General features: G+C 38.8%; 1 protein-coding gene across 1 annotated transcript; it reads left to right on the top strand.

Moving 5' to 3' along the window:
- Positions 1–3207: 3207 nt before the first annotated feature.
- pdrg1 (p53 and DNA-damage regulated 1) lies at positions 3208–8861 on the top strand. Its single transcript, XM_067588427.1, has 5 exons — positions 3208–3347; positions 5417–5492; positions 6074–6148; positions 6287–6367; positions 7539–8861. Exons 1-5 carry the CDS (start codon positions 3264–3266, stop codon positions 7619–7621), a joined length of 399 nt encoding a protein of 132 aa, XP_067444528.1. The 5' UTR covers positions 3208–3263; the 3' UTR covers positions 7622–8861.
- The last annotated feature ends 14116 nt before the right edge of the window (positions 8862–22977 follow it).

Genomic DNA, 22977 nt, shown 5'->3' with positions numbered 1-22977 from the left:
TTCATTGCTCCCCAAAAAGGCCTTAGAATATATTAAAAATCTTAAATTTAAATTTACTAATTTGTCTTTCCTGCCGTAGACCGTAACATTAGTTTTTTTGGGAAAAGTTTTACATCTAGAAACTACAAGTGAGACTGGTGTGACAGTGGATTATGCTGCAGGCAGTTGTTTCATCCTTTTATGTTTCTGATCTAGAAAATGTGTGTAGGTCTGATGTAGAATAAAGTATGAAGCATGATGGCACATGTGAAACAAATGACCCTCATGCAGTTCTTTGTTCAACAACTGTGGAACAAACAGACCAGTGATCACTGCCACCCCGGCCGGCTGTCACCTCCAGCCTCACCACAGAGGCAACAGGACTCTGTTTAAGAGGAGCAGATGAGCCACAGCCCAGGAGCTCTTTATGTAGATATATAACTGACAACATAACTGATGAACCGATTCATATATCATACATATTACATCATCCTTCGATAATGTGTCCTCCTGCTTTCAAATGTGTCTACACTTTAGAGACACTTCTGTTTCATTTCAAAACATGCAGAAATCAGTTTCACTGCTTTAGTATGGTGTGTGAAAACTGACTTGTGTGTGAATGTAGAGGCAAACACCAACAGCTGGCCTCCGAAATCCTCAAACAGCCATCGTTAGCTCATGATGTGCGTCTCAACATGGGACAGATAAAAAGATATTAGAATGAAATACTCCACATACACAGGGCTTTGTTATTGTGGATAAATGCCTCCTCCATACAGGCCATTTTCCCCTCATTTACTATAAAAATGCACATTTTTCATAGTCTTAATGATTATATTGACTGTGGTACATTTATTAAACATCAATGGAATTCTTAAAATGTGTTAAAAATACATACTCTGCGGTGGAAGTATATTTACTCAAGTCAATTTTATTTATATAGCCCAGTATCACAAATCACAAATTTCCTGAAGGGGATTTAAAGGTATACTATGCAGGATTTTCCATAAAAAACAATGTATAGACTCATACAAAAACAATCCCTTTCAATCATCACTTATGACCCACTAGAAGTGTGTGGTGGTGTATTTAGAGAGATCCTTGCTACATCCACACAAATATGTTTTCATTTTAAAATGCATTACTTTTGACAGATTTACTCCTAGCATCCACACTACTCCAGCTTTTTTGAACCTCTAAAATGGAGACTTTGAAAATGCTGCTGACCCCATTTTAGTTTGAAAACTCCAGGACTGCATTTAAGTCTGGACAGACGGAAACTGAGACTTTTGAAAACGATTATACAGGCATCCACGTTCACTTCCTGATTGGGTCTTATCACTCATGACTCATATTCATGTTACTTTCAGTAAGAGTTCCACCTCATTGTCGGTCCAAGCAAAGAAATCTCTGGTCTTACTTTTCACTATTGTTGTTCTTCCACTGTAGTATTTTCTGCAATTAAGCGACCAACCGCAGCGTAGACAATCTGCTTCCTGTCTACACCGGCATGCGCATGCCCAGTGTACATGAACAGTAATGTGATATGCATTTTCAGGCATGATAGTATGGATGGAGATTATTTCTGAAGCAGTGCTAAAACGCTCATGTGGACGGAGAATGGTGAATGGAGAAATGTATGAATATGGACGTATCCCCTGCCCTCTGCCTGTATTTTCCTTTGGTCAGTGGGTGTGTAGCCCCCAGCCAATAACAGCATGGATGTGAGGTCAGAACTCTACGAAAACATAGCAACCAGGTTACATCGCTGTCTCCGTCTCTCTCCTCTGCTCTCTGTCCATGTCATGGATGCATAAAGAGAGCAGGTCTGTGTCTGTTTGATCGAGGATGGGGCTGAAATACTCACACACAGAGCAGAGAGGCCACAGCAGACAGGATGAAGTGTGTGCTTTGGCTGCATTCACATTAAATCTGGCTATGCTGGACATTTCTGCAGGGTTGTGCAGAGGTGTGGGTGTGTTTTTTTGTGCTTTAGAGTATAAGTGCCGTGAAACAATCAGAAAATAATGTTTTACTGATCTGATTCACTGCTTTATTCTCACTACAGCCACTCCCTCTCTTCATTCACTCTTTAACTCACTCAACCACCACTGCTCTCCCTCTTTCTCTTGCTTGTACTCTCAGCTTGCTCTGGTGTCATTAAGCCAGGGAAGAGGGACAAACTTTCAATGTTGTGTTTACAAACAGCAACTGACAAATCCTGCATAGTATGCCTTTAAAACCTGTGCAGCATACAATATCCTAACCTTGGACCCTTGATTTGAATAAGGAAAAACTCCCCAAGGGGAGTTTGAAAAAAACTACAGGTACAAGGGCCTGAAGTAACTAAATAATACGCAACTAATTGAAGGTTACTGAAGGTTAAGGCAAATGATTAGTTTAGTTTATTCAAACCACTCAACAGAATCACACTGTCTGATATCAGCAGGATTATCCAGACAATGGGGGCCAGTAGGAAAAGGCCCTACAGCCTGATGACTTCTTTTGGACTCTGGGGACACACAGGAGGTATGAAGGTACCCATTTAGGATTTTGTAAGTCGTCAGTAGAACGTCAGAGTCTGATCTAACATAGGTAGGGAGCCAATTAAGGGAGGCTAGAATTTGTTTTCACATGTAAAATATGTTTTCAAAAACCACATGTGCCTACGTGAATTTTACAAATGAAATGTACTTTATGATACATTTAAACATTTTGTTGTTTTTGTATGTTTGTTTGTCGAAAGGGAAATCTGAGGGGTGGAGGTGAACATATCGTAGTGTATATTTCTTACAAAAAAATGGATGGCCAGAGGGCAGTCAGTGTGTTAGTGATGGACAACAGTAACACAGCCCAGACAAAGAATGAAAGTTTCTGTCTCCTTTATGCAGTTTTGAAAATCTCACAGAGCTTTGTGTGCACACTTGTTAATCTTAAACAGATGCATAGTATAGATGTTCACATCACAAAATGTTCGTGTAAATAAGTGGCAGAGAAATGAAACTGCTAAAATACAGACAACTTCCCACACTTGATAGGTGTATTATTGCTATTTTTGTTGATAACAAATAAGTATCCTTGTCTTACTCTTGTACCTTCACATGGTAGTGTTCTAATATTATACTTAAATGGTAAGTTTCAACAACATAAATCCACGTGATGGGGCGTGTTTGCTGTAATTAACGGGGAAGACAGAACGGAGGATATTTGATGCGACTCCATCGCGGTCCTTTCTGTTTCATGTTGTTTCAGCCCGAACATATTTTTATAGTAACACAAGCATCATGGACGCTGAATCACAGCGTGTTTTGGAATATTTGTCAGAAGTCGAGGAGGCAGCTGAGGATGTTCTCACCTCTAAACAACAGGTAGCTGCTTATGTGGTAACGACACGCTGTTAATAACGAGCAGAACATGGCGTCCCGGGAGGACGGGTATAAATAACGTGACGGAAGTGAAATTGTGAATGTTAGCAGCTAAGCTAATTAGCGAGATTGTCTCCTGGCTCAGAGACAGAATATTTACTGTTTTCCATTTTCAATCTTTATTTTCTTTGTTTGAACATATTCTCACCTACCCTGGGGAAGGGTATGTTAGCTCTGTGGCCAGTCTCCAAGTAACCTGCTAGTCGGATAGAAACCCGGTCATATCTCATCATTATAGTTACAGAAAGAAAAAAACGTTACGTATTATCCAGAGGTGGAAGAAGTATTGAGATCTTTTGTTTGAGTGAAACTACAGCATAAACAACGTAACTCCATTACAAGTAAAAGTCATGCATTAAAAATATTGCTTACTTAACGTATAAAAGTATTATTGTAGTTGCAAAATTTAGTAGCTTACTATGCAAAATGGCCCTACTCAGTGTTATATTATTATACTGTATACAGATATACAGTAGTGATGAGGAAACGAAGCTTTCTGAAGCACTGAATCAATATGAAACAATTGCATTGAAAATGCTTCAATGTTTTTTGACTGGGCAACTACTGGTACTGCACATGTATGGCTGAATTAAAGGTCATCTGAGACTGAAATGAGTCAGTCAGATTATAAGTGGTCTTACTGCTTTCTTTATTGTTATTTTGTTCAATAAAATCTATATTATTAAAATGGATCACTGAATTTTTTACTACAGCATTAAAATGCTCTTACATGTATTTGTTAGTGATAAAAACAAACAATAAAACATATTGTAATAATATGACACTGGAAGAAGTCAGTCTGCATAATGAACACTCTCAGTTTTGATACTTTAAGTACATTAGCTGATAATGCTCTTGCACTTTTACTTAAGTAACACTTTGAATTCAGGACTTTTAGTTGTAATGGAGTATTTTTAGACAACAGTATTTCTACTTTTACTTAAGTAAAGGATGTGCATACTTCTTCCACCACTGGCCCTGTGTCAAAATCTAGTTTACACACCTTTAGTACTTCAGTCTAAAATTGTGCTCACATTGTGTATTTTCCTAAATAAAGTTGTGTTTCATTAAATAACCACAAATTACCAGACATACAGAAAACCTGGGTCAGCTAGACATGCATACAGTTATACACGTGTTAAATAGAGAAATAATAACATTCCACATCAATTACAGCAAAAAAAGTGAATTATGTTTTGTACTAAAATGAGTGTACTTTGAATAAATAATATGGTGTCGCTTTATTGTGAAGTATTCAAACACAGTTATTCCCCAGTGTGTGTAGAGTGGTGGGTATTGTTTGTTTATGCAAGATTGATTTATTGTTTAAAATACAGTTAAGAGGCTTTATCAGAGGGATGTGGTGAGAGAAGGCACTCAGTGTGTTCGTGATGGACAACACTAACATATTTAAAATACCATAAACTTAAAGATCACAGTATTACATAGATTTGTCTTCATAATATATCTCCAACTGTGATATACGGATGGAGCAGGTCAGAGATGTACACAGGTGACTGACCTTGCAGGGCTTTATGTGTGAAAACCTTAAAATGAACCTGAACCTGATGGGAAGCCAATGTAAAGATAAGATAGGTGTGATGTGAGTCGTCCTGCTGGACCTGATCAACAGCCTTGCAGCAGCATTTTGGACCATTTGGAGACAGTCCAGGGACGACTTGCTGAGGCAGGTGAAAAGGGAATCGCAGCTGGGATGATATAAAAGTGTGAATAATCATCTCTAGCTCAGGTTGTGATACAACAGACCTGAGTTTGGCAATATTTCTTAAATGAAAGAGACATGAACAGGTTAACAATTTTATATGTTGATCGAAGTGCATAACCTGATCAAATATAACAAAATATAAGGACCTCAGTCTTTAAGCATAAATCCAGACAATTAAAAACATATATTGCTTGTTTTAATTTTTCCACATTCTGAAATGAGTAATCTAGTGTACTGTATTGTTGTGAAAACTAATGTTCTCTGTTGATTTGTGTTGGTATTTCAGATTGTGGACCTGGACTCAAAGAGAAACAGGAACAGAGAGGCATTGAACGCACTGAAGAATGAGCTGTCAGATTCAGGTGAGTGAGCAATCATGACAGGATGCTGTAATATGGATGTTTCAGTCTGTCACTCATGGCTTAGGTTGTGAGAACAATCATTACAGTGATTTCACGGTGGAAACAACAGTGTAGTATCATGATGTGAGTCAGGTGTGGAGTTGTATATTGATTGTAGATGTCGCTGTATGTGAAATGATACTGAAAAGTAAATTCCAGCGATTTTACACATCAATATGTGTTCCTAGGTGTTGGACAGTACTAATGCATATGTGAGAGAGAATTCCATAAAGCCTTTTGTCACTGGAGTCAGTGTTTGTTGAGGCAGAAGACTACAAGTTAGACAATGACAAAAGTCTGGTGGTGTGAAGTTAGAAAGCAGTGAGGTTAGCAGACCTCTGTAGCTGCTCATCTCTGCTGGAGGCTAGCAGCTCCAGGCTACATTAGCTTCTACTTGCATAATACATCTGACACACAACTGTAGGTGGGTGAGTTGCATAGTGGGTAATGTAGGCACTAGGTTTTGATATGGAAGAAGAAATGTGTTAGGAGTGCAATGCTGAATTGGTGGAGAACTGTTTTAACACTGCTGTCATTTGCAGAGAAAGTGAAGGTTTGCTTTGGAAACATGTTCATCAAATTCCCCAAATCCAAGACAAGAGAGATGATTCAGAAAGGTAAAAGTGTTCATATCTAAGTACTGTATATTAGATAGATTTCCAGTATACATCTGAATATAAAGTGATATGTTTTACATGTCGTGGCTGAATGTGAGGTCATTCTAAACTCTTGTGATCTTTGTGTTTCATCTGTAGACCAGGAGCAGCTGGACAAGGAGATCAATGACCTTCGCAAAGGACTGAAAGCAAAAGTCAATCGTCTCAATGAGATGCAAGGTATGAGGAGCATTTTGACTGCAGTAGAGTTCAGTTGGTCACGCTGTCCTGTTTCCATCACAATTATGTATTTAGGTCATTTAGAGACTTTGTAGAAGTTTACAGCCTGTCATTCTGTCACTTTGCATTACTCTGTGTATAAAGACGAGTCTAAAAAAAACAACAGTTCAGCTGAAAAAATGCGAGTCGACTCAGGGACTTCTCGACTGATGTATGGACTTTTAGGGGGCAGACCTAATCAATACCCCTCTCAGGTCTGTATGTTAAACATGGAGCTGGAGCCAGGAGGCAATTAGCTTAGCATCAAGGCGGGAAACAGAGAGACACAGCTCGACTGGTTCTGTCCAGGTTCAGAAACACACCTACCAACATCTCTAAAGCTCACAATAATAAGCAAGTTGAGCTCAATAATGTGACACTGTCATTAGTCATGTGTCCCTACAGCCTTGTGATAAGTGCTTCCTTTTTGAAAATGTTGAGGTTTTTGTTGAGTGTGTCAGAGAGGTTTTGAATCAGCTCAGTGTTGACTTGTGAGCTTGTAGTTGTGGTGTTATATTGTCCAGATGTTTCTGTTGAGCAACTGTAATCATGAGTTGATTAAACTTTATTCCGATTACAACAAAAGTTGGTGAGCTCATAGTGCAACAGGATGAATGATAAATATCGTAGCATCTCATTAGATAAACTCAGGCAGGATGATCAAATAAGTGCCTCAACAGACAGGATATTGAGATGATATCTGGAGTCTTGACCTTTGACCCTTAGTGTTTGGAGAAGAAAAACAACTGTTTTCCCATATGGAATATTTCTGCAGTCTTTTTTCCTGTAACTTGTGTTTGTAGAGAAAATAGTTTTCTGATAGATCTCCGATTGAAGCTGATGTGTCGTTAAACTCCAAACATCTCCCAGTGGTTCAGTTGTTGGAAGAGGAAGTGATAAGTGAGTCCAGTCTGCATTCAGTTAGATATATATAGACTTGGAGGAATAAACAGGGAGGGGTTGCAGCTCAGTACTAACTCCGCTGGTAAACCAGTTGTTATGCAAGTGGAAACATTTCAGCTGCTACTATTTCATGATCGATACCTCCTCAGGACAAGTCAAACTCTGAACATTCTCCCAGCAGTCTACTGTAAGGTGACCATGATGTTTGTCTTTCTGTTTCTGCTTGCAGGAAAACCAGAGCTGAGAGGCTACAATCTGTCTCCTATGTCCACTGATGAAGTCAAAGCTATCAACAGTCTTTTAAAGAGGTGACATAAAGTGCCAGCCTCTGGAGGACACAGTAAATGATCACTTTGGACAATCAACAACATGCTTGCAGTTGTATTTTCTTAACCTGAGAACAGTCAAACATTGTACTCTTAGTATATAAAAGTACAAAAAGCAGGAAAGGAAGTTGTTCCCTCCTTCCTGTGATTTGGTGAAGTTTCACTCCAACTAGTGATGGATGAAACTGTGTCATTTTCTACAACAATGTTGATATCTGTATATATTGTATTGTGATATAAAGTTTCAGCATAAATAATGTAGAAATTGTAAAGGGATAAAGTATTCAGACAGGAATGCCTTATTTTGGTTCATCAACTAAGGAAATACTTGAAAAAGAACTTCATAACATTGATGCCAATGAATCCAATTAAACAGTCCTGATCAATGATTTACACCACTGCTCTAATGGTCTAGTTCACCCAGAGATTTTAGGATTGTTGTAAATCCATGATAGTAGACAAATTTATATCAACTGACAGATTATGTTGTCATATTCACCACCCCAACTCCAACTCTGTTTAGCCATCTTGATAAGCTGTCTGCTTTGAAACCAGAGCCAGAGGAAACCTGCATCTGTAGAAGCCGAGTGTGAGCACAGCTACTCTGTGTGTTCAAAGCAGTGCTGATGTTATTTTGGAATCTTGTCTTCTGTGTTTAATCTTGCAGGTTTTTTTGTTTCTTTTAGTCATAGCTGGTGCTGTGGCTGCTGTTCTCTGTAGCCACTGGCCTCACCTTTGCAGCTAGCGTTCTAGTTAGCTTACTGCTAGCCACATCCACAGCAGCTGCTGTTCCAAAATAATGAGAATTATTCCAGTAATGTAATTGAACAGCACATTTTTATGGAAGCCCATTGCATTCACCAAAGAAAGCAAAATTGACTGTATGTCATAATTATGACTGGTATTATTATTGGTATTTCATGATTATGACTCACTATCTCATAATTACAAGATATCAGCTGTTAAATTGCATTTTGTGATCCATCAGATTCTGTGACCTGATGAGGAGGTTCAGATGTAAATGTCTTTATGAAACTTTATTGAATGCTTTATATTGATGGTTGTTATCAAATGGCACCATAGTATGTAGTTAGACTAACACATTATGATATATTGGATGCATTTCAGATCCATGACTTTGTATCCATGAAGCATCTACTACTGAACGACTGAGCAGGTCTGAGAGCTTCCTGTCTGAACAAGGACTTTAGATGTTTAGATTTTGATTTATGAATTGTTCTGCTTATTATTTTTCTCTCAGTGTTTCATACATAAACCCTCATGCAGGATACTGATGCTTTATTTCATGTTCATCAATATATCAGCCTCACGTACATAACAGCATTACATCTGGACATGTGATTGATTATTCACTCAAGGCACAGAATACTTCACAGAATGATACCATCTGCTCATCCACATTAATATCTCCCACTGTCTCAAGTCTAGAAGAAATAAAAGCTAATTCAGTCTCTTTACATTTGACATTTCTCATAATTACAAGATCAAGATGTCACAATTATGAGATACCTTTCCCGTAATTACAAGATCTTTTCTTGTAATTATGAGATAATAAGTCATAATTATGAGATACTGAAATCATCATTATGAGATTTAAGGTCTCCAATATTTTTTCTGCAGTGAGTGCAGTGGGCTTCTGTACATATCAGGGGAACTGGGTACATTTGTGAAAAGAAAGCTATGGTTTATTACTATTTGGGTTTTATTTTTGTAGCTTTGGATATTTACATGTTTTACTCACCAAAGTGATCTGGGAGCATCGCCTACAAAAGGTTCAGTAGGGAAACAAGCTGAGCAGTCAGTGATCTTGCAGCTTCTAAACAAGCCAAAGCTTTATCCAAATTATATGAACCAATTTATTTAGAGGTCAAACTGAAAGTGAGAGCAGCCCTGATGTTGCTAATAATCTGTCTTTGCTCAGGAAAATGTGAGTGTACACATTAGTTCAAAGTTGAACCTATTTTTAGCAATACTATCATGACCAACACAACCGAGGACCAGAGCCCTGAAGATCAAACCCAGGTTGTAATAAACTATAGTGTTCCTTTAAGCAATTTTAATAACATAGAAGCTTCTTGCTCTGCGGGATTGGACAAGAAACGATCTGACATGACCTGACATCCTGTCTAGTTTGGGGTCCAGTAAAAATCAAGTCAGGTGATGTAAAAGGCCACAAGATGGCAGCACAGTGCAGGTGTATAGCAGAGAGACTGATATGATTCACTCACTGCTTCCATCCACAGTCTCTACTAGTCATCAAATGCTCTGGGATTACTACTGCATTGCTTTGTAGACAGACTTGTAATGCACACCAGCATTGTTGTTGTAAAGTTAATAAAATCCATAATAACCTCCAGTGTCTTTGCAAGATGTGAATGTTTTCATTATGTTTGGAAATGAATAACTTGAGTAAATGTTCTTACTTTCATGTTTTTTCCTCAAGCTATGGAGGATATTTTTGGTCATAATTAAAATTAAAAGTCCAAATAGAAAATTAAAAGAGATTAAAAGAAAAGAATTTAAAACGATTACTGTGAATAATCAGGGCATAATGAAACTTAAAAAGAAAAAGGAAAATTGAAAAAGCAAATTTAAAATGTAAAATGACAATTTGATCATGTAAAGTGACAATAAAAAAGTGACATTTTAAATGCAAAAGCTTAAATGGAATTGCTCAAATTGAAAGCTTAGATTGTAAAGATAAATTTGAAAATGGCAATGGAAATTAAAAAAGGAAAAAAGGGAAACATCAAATATGATACTCAGAAAAGCTTAAATAGAAAATAACTAAATTAAGATGAGATTGGTAATAGATACATAACAGACAGACATAAACACACACCAATGGCATGGAATCTTACAACATACCGCATCAAACTATATCACTGTCCCCCACCTGATGAAATCGGAGGGGTGGGGGGCAATTTTATATACCAATAAAACAATTTGCTTTCGAAAACAAAATTCCCTGAGTGGTGAAAAGGCCAGTGCATTCATTAATGGATCAGTACAGATGCTTTAACCACATTAAATGTTGTTTTTCATGCTGATTTTGGTTGGAGAATGTTTAATTGAAATAACTTATTTATATTTGAAGCATTCAGTTATTGCAGCACATTTAGCAAGTATTTAGTTTGCTCTTGTTGATAAAATCACCAGGTGGCGACAGAGTGACTTTACTCCAGAAACAGACGTGGTTCTGAGACATCTAAGACCCATTTCCACAAAAACACCAACAACTTGCTTTGCGCTGCCTATTTGTTTGTCTCCTCCCGCAGTTCACTGTTCATGTAGCGCTGGGCACCAAAATACCACACAGACTGGCAAAGCAAATTTCAAACAAAATACCAAAATGTCTGTGTGCTGGCCCGATGTTGTATTTGGTAGTCAAATTATTTAAACAAGTCTGAACTGGCAGCCATAGGCTACTCACCTTTGTCTTCTGCCCAGGGTGTTATGAAGAACTGTGGTGGAAATCCTGTTCTAAAACCAAGCTTCACACAGAAATTACACTACAGTAGATATATATAACTAAGTTGAGAAAAGAGGGCTGACATATGCTGAGATTTCAGATAGTTCAGACTTACTTAAATGTATTATAAACACTGATTACCCTAAAAACTACTGCATACGATCTGTTAACTTGTTGATTCCTATATGCTTGACAGTGGATGTAGCCAGGGGAAGAGCCACTTCCCCTACAGCATGCGTCAGCGCTGTTAGATGATCGTGATAAGCATGGGCGATAGATTTGCTTATGGCCTGTCATTATTGCTGACCTACCAATATTTTTATCTCTCAGGTGAGATTTGAAAACGTCACAGCAGATAGCTGCTTTAAACACATTACCTACAGGCTTTTACACATTTATTTTTGTATTTTTTATTGTGACGGTCTATGAAGTATCAATTTAAAATAATGATTTTGGCCTCAGGTTTATATCAGGGTGATTCTTCAATTCGGGGCACTTTTGACTTTTGGAATTTTGAAAAAATAATGTTCTCTAATCTCTGTTTTTTCTATTCCAAAAGGTTTATCAATTGGTCTGGAACAAAGATCTTAGCATAGCTTTGATTGTACTTCATGATAATTTTGATATTATGATGCTTTTTTCAAAGTTGTCACAGCAAAATGTCATTACCATCACAAAAACAAAACAGTGATTTTAATACAAAATGATTTGTCAAGCAAAGTTTTCACAATCATTCCAGTAAGTACAAAACATGCTCTTTAAGAATTATGTTCTAAATATTTGTAAGTACATTTAAAATACATTTTAACAACATGTTCTCACAAACTTTTTAATATATTGCCTTGTCTCAACAATGAAATATTGCGTAATAATCAGAATATTTGAATTGCAATGTATATTTTTTCAGAAAATGCAAATTTAGACTTTTAAACATTACCACAATGATTGAGGTAAAACCCAAGTTAACAAAAAAGTAACATTTTCTATAAAAAAATGTCTTGTGACGGTAATGACAATGTATTCCGGTAATGACAACATGTTTTGGTAATGACATAAAAATTAACACTGGTGTTTTTTGTTGTTTTTACAACTAATGAAAGATAAAGAAAATACTACTTTTTAAAAAGAACACCTTTTGAACACTTAACCTTCCATTAAAATGAATCACTTGGTAAACTACCACAGCATTGCTTATGTAATATCTTCTTTGGGCCGGCTGGCTCATTTCTGACATAAAAAAGGATCAAACAAGAGAATTGGCAAGCTCAACTCAAATGTCCCATATGATGGGTGCCAATCCAAAAATGATAAAATGGAAAATAAAGTTTTCAGCACTCTCAAATAAGTGTGTAGCATTTTAATTCATGCACAGCAACAGTGGCGTGACCCATTTTAAACAACAGTCAGGGACCTGCCGGTGATTATCAACCAGCTTATACAAATCATCAGAACAATGTCATTGAAAGACAAATACTAGTACGAAATACAGTAGAGTAAGAAAAATAGTATTTAAGTCAGTAAAAAACATATATCACATTCTGTGACTGCAACAACCACATAAGTAACCAATTGATTTTACACACTAGCAATAAGAAAATGCACTTAACAATATAAAAACTCATCATGTGCAGAACCTCAATAGCAGAATTAAAGTGTCTGGCTTTATTTTTTAGCACTTTTTTTAATTAACAGCACTCAAATATCACTTTGTAAAAAGCTATTTTGACAGTTTAGAGTGTGCTACCAATATAAACCTTAGACACAAGTTTGTTTCATTCTCTGAGGGAGCACAACATCTCCCACACATTCTCTGGTAGCCTCATGTGCCTTTTTGTGACAGGCTGGGGCTCTGGGACAAGACCAAGCAGATCATGTGGCTGATACCACAGGACATCATCTTTCATAGGCCAAAAGAAACGGTTCTTGCCAATGATGCTCATTGTTTTCACAAGGGTACAACCTGCTGCATCTACATCCTGAATGATGCCTGGATACACATCTTGGTCATATTGAATGGCACACCATTGTCCTATCAGTTGATCTGTGATCTCCGAAATGGGGACAAGTGTTGATGGCTGTATGTCCATCTCAGGTGGCTGCAGATCCAGGGGTGATCCTTCCTGGCTTGTAGTTGGCTCATCTCGCTGAATGGCCACTGTCTGTGGGCCATAGCACTTGCACTCCTCTGGAGCTGAACAGAAACAGCTGAGTACTCGCCACTTGATGTGACCTGGATTGTTGGTGAAAATCTGTACAAAAATTAAAACAATTGGGTGTTACTGAATATGCTACATTCACAGAGTACATAAAGACTAATTTAATAAATAAATATTATAATATAATATATAAAATACTCCACCTGATGTATTTTCATTGTTCCATGAACTGTTTCCAGTTGATTTGGTAGCAAGGCATCCTTTGCTGAAATGTCTTCTTCAGTGACATGGAAGAGCTTGATCTTTGATTGCTCCTTCGACAGGACATCAAAGAGGATCTCACCACTTGGTATATCTATTCCACGGGCAACAATAGCATCAGCATTTCGTTTTATTGCTGCCCCAACTCCATCCGCAGGCCCTTTGCCATGCCCGGCCTCCAAAAAGTTCCAGGCCACCCTGTTGAACCCAAACCTAAAGGGCATTGTGGAGCGTAAATAAAAATTCTTCTTGGATCGGTACTGGGTTGTAGGGCCGTCACTTATGACATGCAGGGTTGTTGCAGAGGGGTTCTGTTCCTTCAAGTGGGAGAGCACAGGAGAGAGATGTGCCCATATAGCTGACGGATCATGCCTCATTGATGAGGAAACCGAACACAATGACGATATCCCTTTTCCTGTGTAGGCAACTCCAGTGTGAAGGGATGCTTGCTTGTGTGAGTCGCCAAAATGTACGGCTTGAATGTCAGATGCATATTTGCAAAGATAATTCTCAGCAAAATCCACTTGAAGAATAATCTCACTCTGCCCAACATTTTCTTTCAGACGACTCAGCGTGGAGTACTGATGGCGGATGTTGAAGACATGTCTTGCAAACCTCTCTTTTAAAGCAGTTGTGTAGTCTTCCAAAAGAGATTGAAGGGTACCATATATCCGCTCCTTTGTTGTTAAGTGTACATTCACGTTCTTCAACTTTATTTTTCCAGTTAAACCAATAGGTCTGTAAGCCAGGATCAAATTCACCAGTTTGCAGCTCTTTTGCTTTGCAGAGGTTACACTCTCTGTATGCACATTCTTTTGTTGGCTTTTCACAGAATAAGGTCTCCATCATTCTGTCAGGGTTTTTGCTTTGTATCACTCTATGATACGCTAGCTTGTCAGCCATAAACTGCACATTGGCATGTATTTTGCATAAGCAGGTATCTCTGTCGCGTGAAGTAGGTGTCACAACCCAAAAAGGTCGGTTTTTGCAAAACTCTGTATATGACAGCTTCAACAGTGGACTTTCCATTTTGAACTTCAGATAAAGGTTGTGAAGTGTGTCATTTAGAAAACGCTTCTGCTTTTTCACCTTCTGTCGGGTGAGTGTCTCCCTTTTCCCTGTTGTTGCTCTGCTGTTATCGTCTCGTTCCAAGAATATCTTAATTCTCTCAGTGGTATCCACACTGATTATGTTTTTGTAGGGTTTCCTATGAAAGTGAAGACCAGCAGGCCGTTCGCTGTTTTTCCGCATCATCTTGGCTGAGAAACCAAGTTGGTTTTGCACTTCTTTCACCAAGTGGTACTTCTTTAGAATCTTCAAAGCCAGAATCTTTGACACTACTTGTTTTTCTTTTGTGCCAGAATCCTTATATTTTTTTCTCAGCTGAGAAAGCACTACATTCTGAAACAGTAGTGTTCTTCGAAGGGCCTTACGTTTTAGCTGCATTTGTTGCTTTAATTTCATTTTGGGGGATTCTGAAATTTTCAGCTTCTCGGAGAGCCTTTGATATCTCTTTTTATACTTCTCAACCTTTCTCAGAGCATGTTCAAGCTTCAGATGGTGCTCAGCAAGGTCACGGTAAGCTTTTGCCCTATTTGCTCTCACTTTTTTCTGTCCTCTCATATGACTTGGGGTTTTATGATGAGAACTGTCAGAAACATCAGGTGAAGCTTCAAGAATGGGCACTTCATTCTCATGTTCTTCCTGACCTATAGGAGATATGGGGGGGGGGGTGTTTTCAGTTATATAACTTTGTATCTTCTCTCTGTTCTTATCACTGGCCCTTTTGTTTCTTTGGTTAACTTTCCACTGACGTCTCCTGCATCTTTGTTCCCACTTTGATAATTGTGATATGGCTTTCAATTTTCCTGTCTCTTTTCTTTTTTTGTATCTCTCTTTTTCTCTTTCAAGATATTGCTGATATTTCTCAGGATCTTCCTTGATTTTGTCTCTGTATTTTTTTGACCGTTGAGCTGGTTTAGCTGGGGCCATGTTGACATCCTCAAACAAAAATGTAAATTATGGTTGGTCACTGTTCAATTATGTATCATAGTAAAGTAGTAAATAGTAAATTAAGCTAATATATTCTAGTTATAAAGTAATAAACAGATAAATTGTCATTACCATCACTGATTGTCATTATCATCACAGTCACTTGTGTGATGGTAATGACACGTGATGGTAATGACAATTTTCACTCTTTGCAGAAAATGTTAGCTAAGTTTTAGACTTGCTAAGCTAACTGGTTAGCTAGCATACAATGTACACTGAATATATGTATTTTATTGATCAATAAAATGAAATGTAAAAAATAGGGCAAAAAACATTTAAAACAAATTATACAAGTTATACAAGTAGTTTCAGGCAAGTCAGAAAATACATATTCAATAAAATAAACATTTGGCCGAGTTAGATATAACCAAACATATGCCCTTGGTGATAAGCCAATAATGAAAACAAGAAGGACCATTCCTTTCGTTTTCCTGTAGACCTACGCAAATGCCAGCTGGGTGTGGTTGTACCCGCTGGGGTAGGCTTGTGGCATCTGGTCATCAGTGTATCACCTGACTGATAAGACATATGTCGCTGGTACTATAGAGAGGATCAAGGTCATTTCTTCGTGCAGATGACCTGCGAGGTAAAGACGGGAGAAAAAGTTGGTAAACCCTGCTGCTGAGACTGACGTTCAAAAAGAGGAACTCTGATGAGATCGCCTGCACACTGGATCAGTGAGTGCAAATAAATAATCTCAACATATCATTTGTAATAGCTTCATGTGAACTTATGGTGGCACAGGCGTTTTTAGGTTTTGAACTCTGTAGTGAGAATTTGGGAAGTGGGGGGTGTGGGGGCGTGGGGTGTATGGGGCTCAAGTAAAGGTAAAAATTACTTGGTCAATAAGCTACTTACTTTCTGTTTTAATATTGCTTAATGTGTGTGGACCAGAGATCTTCACATCATTTTATGCAAGTCCAAGTCAAGTCTCAAGTCTTTGAACTTAAGTCCAGATCAAGTCTCAAGCGGTCTCAAGCCATTGAATGAGAGTCTAATTAAAAGACGGGCGCTGGAAGTAGGGGTGCTGAGGGGTCTGCAGTACCCCCTGCTGGCGGTGGGCTGTAACTGCAACGCAAAAAATTTAACTGAACACATCAATAAAACATTTATTTTTTGAGAGTAGCATTTAAGCATAAGCAGTCTATAAAACATGGTTGTTTGTTAAATAGTCGAAATACTCCCTTTGTTATTTTTTATGATATTTTTTATTTTTATGATGTTTTATTTCATTTTAGAACATTCAATGTATTTTTCTCAAACAAACGCAGAGCAGGTAGCAGTGCTGGTAATGGTGAGTTACGTATCACTGCCGCACTTCGCCAAGTCCCAGCGAACTACTCCGTTGGTGAAGAAATGTGTTTTTATTGTGTTTCCTGCCGCCGTGCAGGCTCACTTTGGTCTTGATTACAATATTTATATTATGTTCGCTGTAGTCATGTAGCTCGCTCCCCGTCTCTCAATTTCTTCTCTTACCATACAGGGCGTATGAATTCATTATATCATTAAGTTGTGTGTTTCTTGTTCCTGTCACAGATCTGGTAGTGCGACATGCTTCGAATGAGAGCAAGATGACGTTTCTGTAGTGCGGAGCTGCGTTTTGGAGTGTGGTCAAAGAATTCAACGAATAGTTATCATTAATGTTTTAATGGTTCCCCTCTCTCTCTTTTTCTTTCACACACACACACACACACACACATACACACACACACACACACACACACAGAGAGAGAGAGAGAGAGAGAGAGAGAGAGAGAGAAAGGGAACAGAACAGATTAGAATTTAAACGAACAGAACAGAATAGAATAGAACAAAACAAAATACAGGACAAGAATGAGAACAGTGAGTTCAAAGTTTCAAAATGAGAAGTTCATGGTGGCGTTTCTGTTGTAGGGTGAATAAACGAATTGGAAATTGTTATATCATCATGACAGGAGACATATTGTTTCTGATGCAAATGAGCTCTTGACTCTGGAAAAGCAGAGTCGCCCACAATGAAGCACGGCAGCACGAAGCAGCAAACCATTTGCTTTCGCAGCATGTTTGATCCACAATCTCATGCCAATAAAGCATAGGCCTACTGAATTGAATTGAATTGAATATTGAATTGAGAGAGAGAGGGGGAGAGAGAGAGAGAGAGAGAGAGGAGTGCAGTCTTCAATGAAAGCCTGTTTGCGAAGCAAGTTACTTGTTGATGTAATGTTGATGATGAAATGTTTTCCGTTGCAGTGTGTGCATGTGTTTGTATGTGTGTGTTATAAACACTCTAACAAATTTCCCTGTAAAATTACAGTAAACTACTGGCAGCTGTAGCCTAGTTGCCAGCATTTTACCACTTTTTTTTTTTTTTACAGTGTCACTACCGTAATTTACTTTAAAAGTCAAGTGCTGTAAATTTATTACAGTACTCTGCCGTAGAATGTGAGGTTTACAGTTTGATACTGTAGCTAGACCTGCAGTAATATACTGTATTTTTACAGTGTTGCTTTTCTTCTTATTCATATTAATAAAAACTACTATAAATTGCGGACATATACTGTAAATAACAATGTGCTTTCAATCTTAATGGTCCCGTTATAGGATCAACTCAGTTTTACATTTAAAATGCATAACCTTTAAAATCTATTACATAAGAGGATGAGACAACTTAACAGACAGACAACTTTATGGAACTGAACATTTAATCAAAAACTTTCAAATATGCCAAGTATATTCAAGTATGTTTGAAAAAATAATTCTTATAATTCATGCCCTTCCAAAGGGGGTCAATGTTAATTGTTAATTGCAATATCCTGAGCTGCCAGCATAACTAAGTCATGAGTCTTAACAGCAACTGCTTATTGTTTACAAATATAAAAGCACAAATAAACAGACTGCAGGATAACACAATTTGTAATGCCTTTAAATGTCCTCTGTTATAATTAGCAGAAGGTTGGCACCCAGGCTTCCAGGCTCACAGCTCACTGAGTGAGAAAGAAACAAGAATGAAAATCAAGCAGAGTGAGAGGAAGAGAAATCAAACAATGGAATAAACATTTTAAACAAGAAGGACACCTAACTTACCTTTATGAAGTGACGTCAAGTTCTTCAAAAGAGAGGTGATGAGGATTCACTGTGAACTTGTTTGTCTTCTTAGGTATTACTTTCCCAAACTGGCCTCTGTTCCCCTCTCAGGGTTAATCACAGTACCTGAAAACAACATGTAACAAATCACCTATTATGTTTTACTATAGCTTGGCAACAAACAGTAGTTGCAGCAACCTAGCCATAGCTTAGCAAAACACTTGAGTTGAGCTAAGATAACCAATATAATCATTCCGTCTTTTGGGGCTCAGCAGCAAACATATCTTAACGCAGCCTGGCCGCCAGAATAAAACATTGGCAGTTTACGTTTCTGCAAACCACAGAAACGTTGAATATCTACGTTTCAACACGCGTAATACGTAGCATATTAACATTTCAACAAAACGTATCATATCAACATTTCTACAAAACGTGTTTTTAGTGAGACATCGGCGGTTATTTTATTGTTTATTTTATTTTAACCCAAACCATGATATTTCCCTAACCCTAACCAAGTGGTCTTTGTGCCTAAACCTAACCAGACCTTAACCACAGCTTTGTCACACCAAAACATCATTATTCAATGGATAGAAATGTTAATATGATACGTATTACATGTGTATTACACATATCGCCTTAATGTCTGCCTCTGTGTTTTTGTGTATCCCTCTGGATACTGACCAAAAGTAAGAACATTTCTTACTTGGTCATACTCTCCTCCATGTTCACCTGTACTGGAATATGAGTATGATTAAAACAATGTACTAGTAAACATAAAATATAGACGGCGGTCTACAACACTAAGTTACAAGGCTTATTCAAATACAAAGTGGACAGTCTACAACACCACAGGTAGTGACACAGACAGGTACTGAGATGCGGAAAGCATGGAGTTAAACAACAGATGAATCTAATATTCTGACTTATTACTTCATAACCAACATTTAAGTTAATAAAGACTAATTATGGATGTTTCACTCACCAGTTGTCCCTGCTTAGACTGCTGTAGTTTAGTGTAACGTTAGTCCATTTGTGTATTTCTCCATCCTCCATAGAACAAAATAATCCGAACAGTCTCACAACTTTGTACATACCACGGTCCCCTTTTAAAACTTCATCCTCCTCTCCTTCACTTTGTCCTTATCACTGTTTGTGTCCCGCTCAACACACAGCAAAGTGAGGTTTCACGCACAAACGCAAACAGCTCTTAGTGAGCCTCAAACGGCTGAATCTTTGTCTGGCAAGTTTCATTCACCATAAACATAAAAAAACGCGAATATTTCATATTTTGGATTAGGTTAATAAACTTCGAATCGCTGCTTCTGCACTCTTCAATTCTCGCAGAGTCAATAAGCAGAAATACGTTTAACATAAGTTTAGTAAGAAAAAGAAACAACTAAATTATTTAATTAGAATGAATGACTATAAAATTTAACCTTTATTTAGATAAGAGCAACTTGATTCGACTTCTAAGAGGGAAACAGCAGATGGCAGAATTTGACCGGTGATGTGTGGATCAACGATGACCACGTATTTTTCATCATTGAGTTGAAATTTGAATTGATTTAATTTAATTTTAATCTAATGATTGATTATTCTACAAGCAAGACAAGAAATGAGACCAACTAAGATCCACACACACACACACACAGACACACACACACACACACACACACACACACACACACACACACACACACACACACACACACTCAAACACACAAAATGAGAGGAACCGATTCACTTGGAGAGAGAGAGAAAGAGAGAGATTTTGATTTTGATTTTTAAACTTTAAATTTATTAACCACTATGTACACTGTAAAAAAACGTAATACACTACATTAACACATACATAATATAATTACATATCAGGTATCAAAGTTACATCAGCACATGTCCAAAACTCAACTGTCCATCTATTACAGAGCAGAGCACCCCCCCATAACCCCAAATGAGCTGGAAACTCTCCAGGTCATGAGCAGCTCTGTAAAAACTAAACTCTACCAGCAGTCTGGACTTCACCATTCTGACAAAAACAGGAACCACATCAACATTCAGCTCTTCCTCCACTTTCCTCCTGCGGCTCACATACACCGCCATCTTTGCCTGTCCCAAAACAAAGTTCAATATCTGACACTTGTTCTTCTGTTGGCGAGTGTATTTAAAACCACAAATAAAAACCTGCTTCATAAAAATTTCTCCATATCTTCTAAAAATGGTTTCTAACAACACAAACAGAGCCGTCAGATGAGAGCACTCTGAGAAACAGTGAAACACCGTCTCTCTTTGGCTGCAGAAGGGGCATTTCTCCTCCACAGCAGCATTAATAACAGAGATAAAAGAGTTCACTGCTACAATGCCATGTAGGATCCTCCACTGCAGGTCCACATGTTTCTTTGTTAAAGGAGGTTTATACAAAGACCTCCATGCTGGTTTGACGTCAGGGTCTAAGTCCAGATAAGTCCTCCACGGGGTGTCACTGCGTCCATTCAGTTTGTTCTGGTTCAAGGTTTTAACCATCAACTTATACAGCGTCTTTCCTGAGGCGTCCTCCAAAGAAACTCCCACAGGGTCGACAGGCTCAAGTAAAGGACCAGAACAGTTTTTGAAATCCGGAAACAGTCCAATAGTGGGATAGGGGTCCGTACAGTTTGGCAGCAGCGCGCCATCACAAAAGTCAGTTAACAGAAAGCATTGATGTCCTGTCAGCTTCTGTTTCCAATGTTTCAGTAACTGGTTTATGACTCGTGTAGATCTCACTCCCAGCCGAGCAGCCAGTCCAACAGGATCATCCAACCGAAGTCCCGCCAGCCCCACCACCTGCCCCAGAGTAGAAACTCCTGCAGTGTGAAGGAGTCTGGATAGAGTAGGTCCACCCCAGCTGGGACAATCCAAAAGTCCTCCAAACAGTACAGGTTCCTGTAGGAGCCAGGACAGAGAGTCATCCTGCTCCTGCCTCTGCTTCCTCAGCAAAGTCCACACTGAGAAGACACTTCTATAAAAGGCCGGCAGGGACGAAGCGTCCAACTTCTTGGAGTCCATTAGAAACAGAAACAAACCCAGTCCCAGACCACCAAACCGCTGCAGGATGCAGCAGGATAAAGTCCTCCACACCAGGTCTGTGGGCCCAGTGAGCAGTCTCTGAATGAACTGAAGGCAGAAGGCAGCGCCCCTGCTGGCCAGATGGACCAGACCTTGTCCACCCTCCTCCTTAGGAAGAAACAGCACACTCTGAGGTACCCAGTGCAACCTGTCCCAAAAAAAATCAACCAAAACCCTTTGGATCTGTGATAAAAGAGAAGCTGGAGGATCAACACAGGCCAACCGGTGCCACAGAGCAGAAGAGACCAGATTGTTAATCACAAGAACACGACCTGTGTAGGACATTTTAGGTAGAAGCCATTTCCATTTCATGAGCCGACCTTTGACCTTTTCTAAGACATTGTCCCAGTTTTTCCGTAAGAACATTTCATTGCCCAGAAAACTCCCAGGTATTTTAGCCCTCCTTTTTTCCAGACCAGACCTCCAGGTAACCTGAGTTGATCAGAGCAGAGAAACAGGTCTGCAGTTCTTCAGCTCCTGCAGGTCTCCCTTCTTGGGCAGCAAAGTGATGACTGCCCTCCTGCAGCTCAGAGGCAGCCGTCCTCTCTCCAGGCTGCTTATGACAACCTCCAACAGGTCTTCACCCAACACAGACCAGAAGGATTTATAGAAGTCAACAGGCAGACCGTCTATACCTGGAGCTTTTCCACTCTGTAAGCTCATCAGAGCAGTATACAGTTCATTAATGGATACCGGAGCCTCCAGCTTTGCATTGGCTACAGCATCAGGACAGGAAGACCAGTGAAGAAGCTGCTGCACACATCTGGATTGTTTGTTAGTTCACTCTTGTACAGATCTTTATAAAAACTGACTGCAAATTTCCTAATCTCAGAAGGATCTGAGATTGCAGAGCCGCTGCTGGATCGCAGAGAGTGAACAATCTTTCTCTGTCCATTTTTCCTCTCCAGACCAAAGAAGAAGTGAGAGGGGGCGTTCATCTGTGTGATGTCAAGGAACCATGACCTGACCAGAGCTCCCTGTGCTGCGATGCCCAGCAGGTTGGCCAAAGCCGACTTTTTAGACTTGAGGGAATCTAAAAGCCCTTGGTCTCCTGTAGAACCTGCTAAACTCTGCAGTTCCACCACCTGAGTCTCCAGGTCCCTCATAGATCTGGTTATGTCTCTAGTGACATTACGAGTGAACTGCTGACACAGCTGTTTAATCTGTGATTTCCCAAAATCCCACCACTGTTGAACACAGGCAAAGTCAGACTTA

The sequence above is a fragment of the Thunnus thynnus genome, chromosome 4 (assembly GCF_963924715.1).
Source record: "Thunnus thynnus chromosome 4, fThuThy2.1, whole genome shotgun sequence".
In the NCBI taxonomy this organism is placed as follows: domain Eukaryota; kingdom Metazoa; phylum Chordata; class Actinopteri; order Scombriformes; family Scombridae; genus Thunnus; species Thunnus thynnus.
The sequence above is the reverse complement of the archived record's forward strand: the minus strand, read 5'-3'. Positions and strand labels throughout refer to the sequence as shown.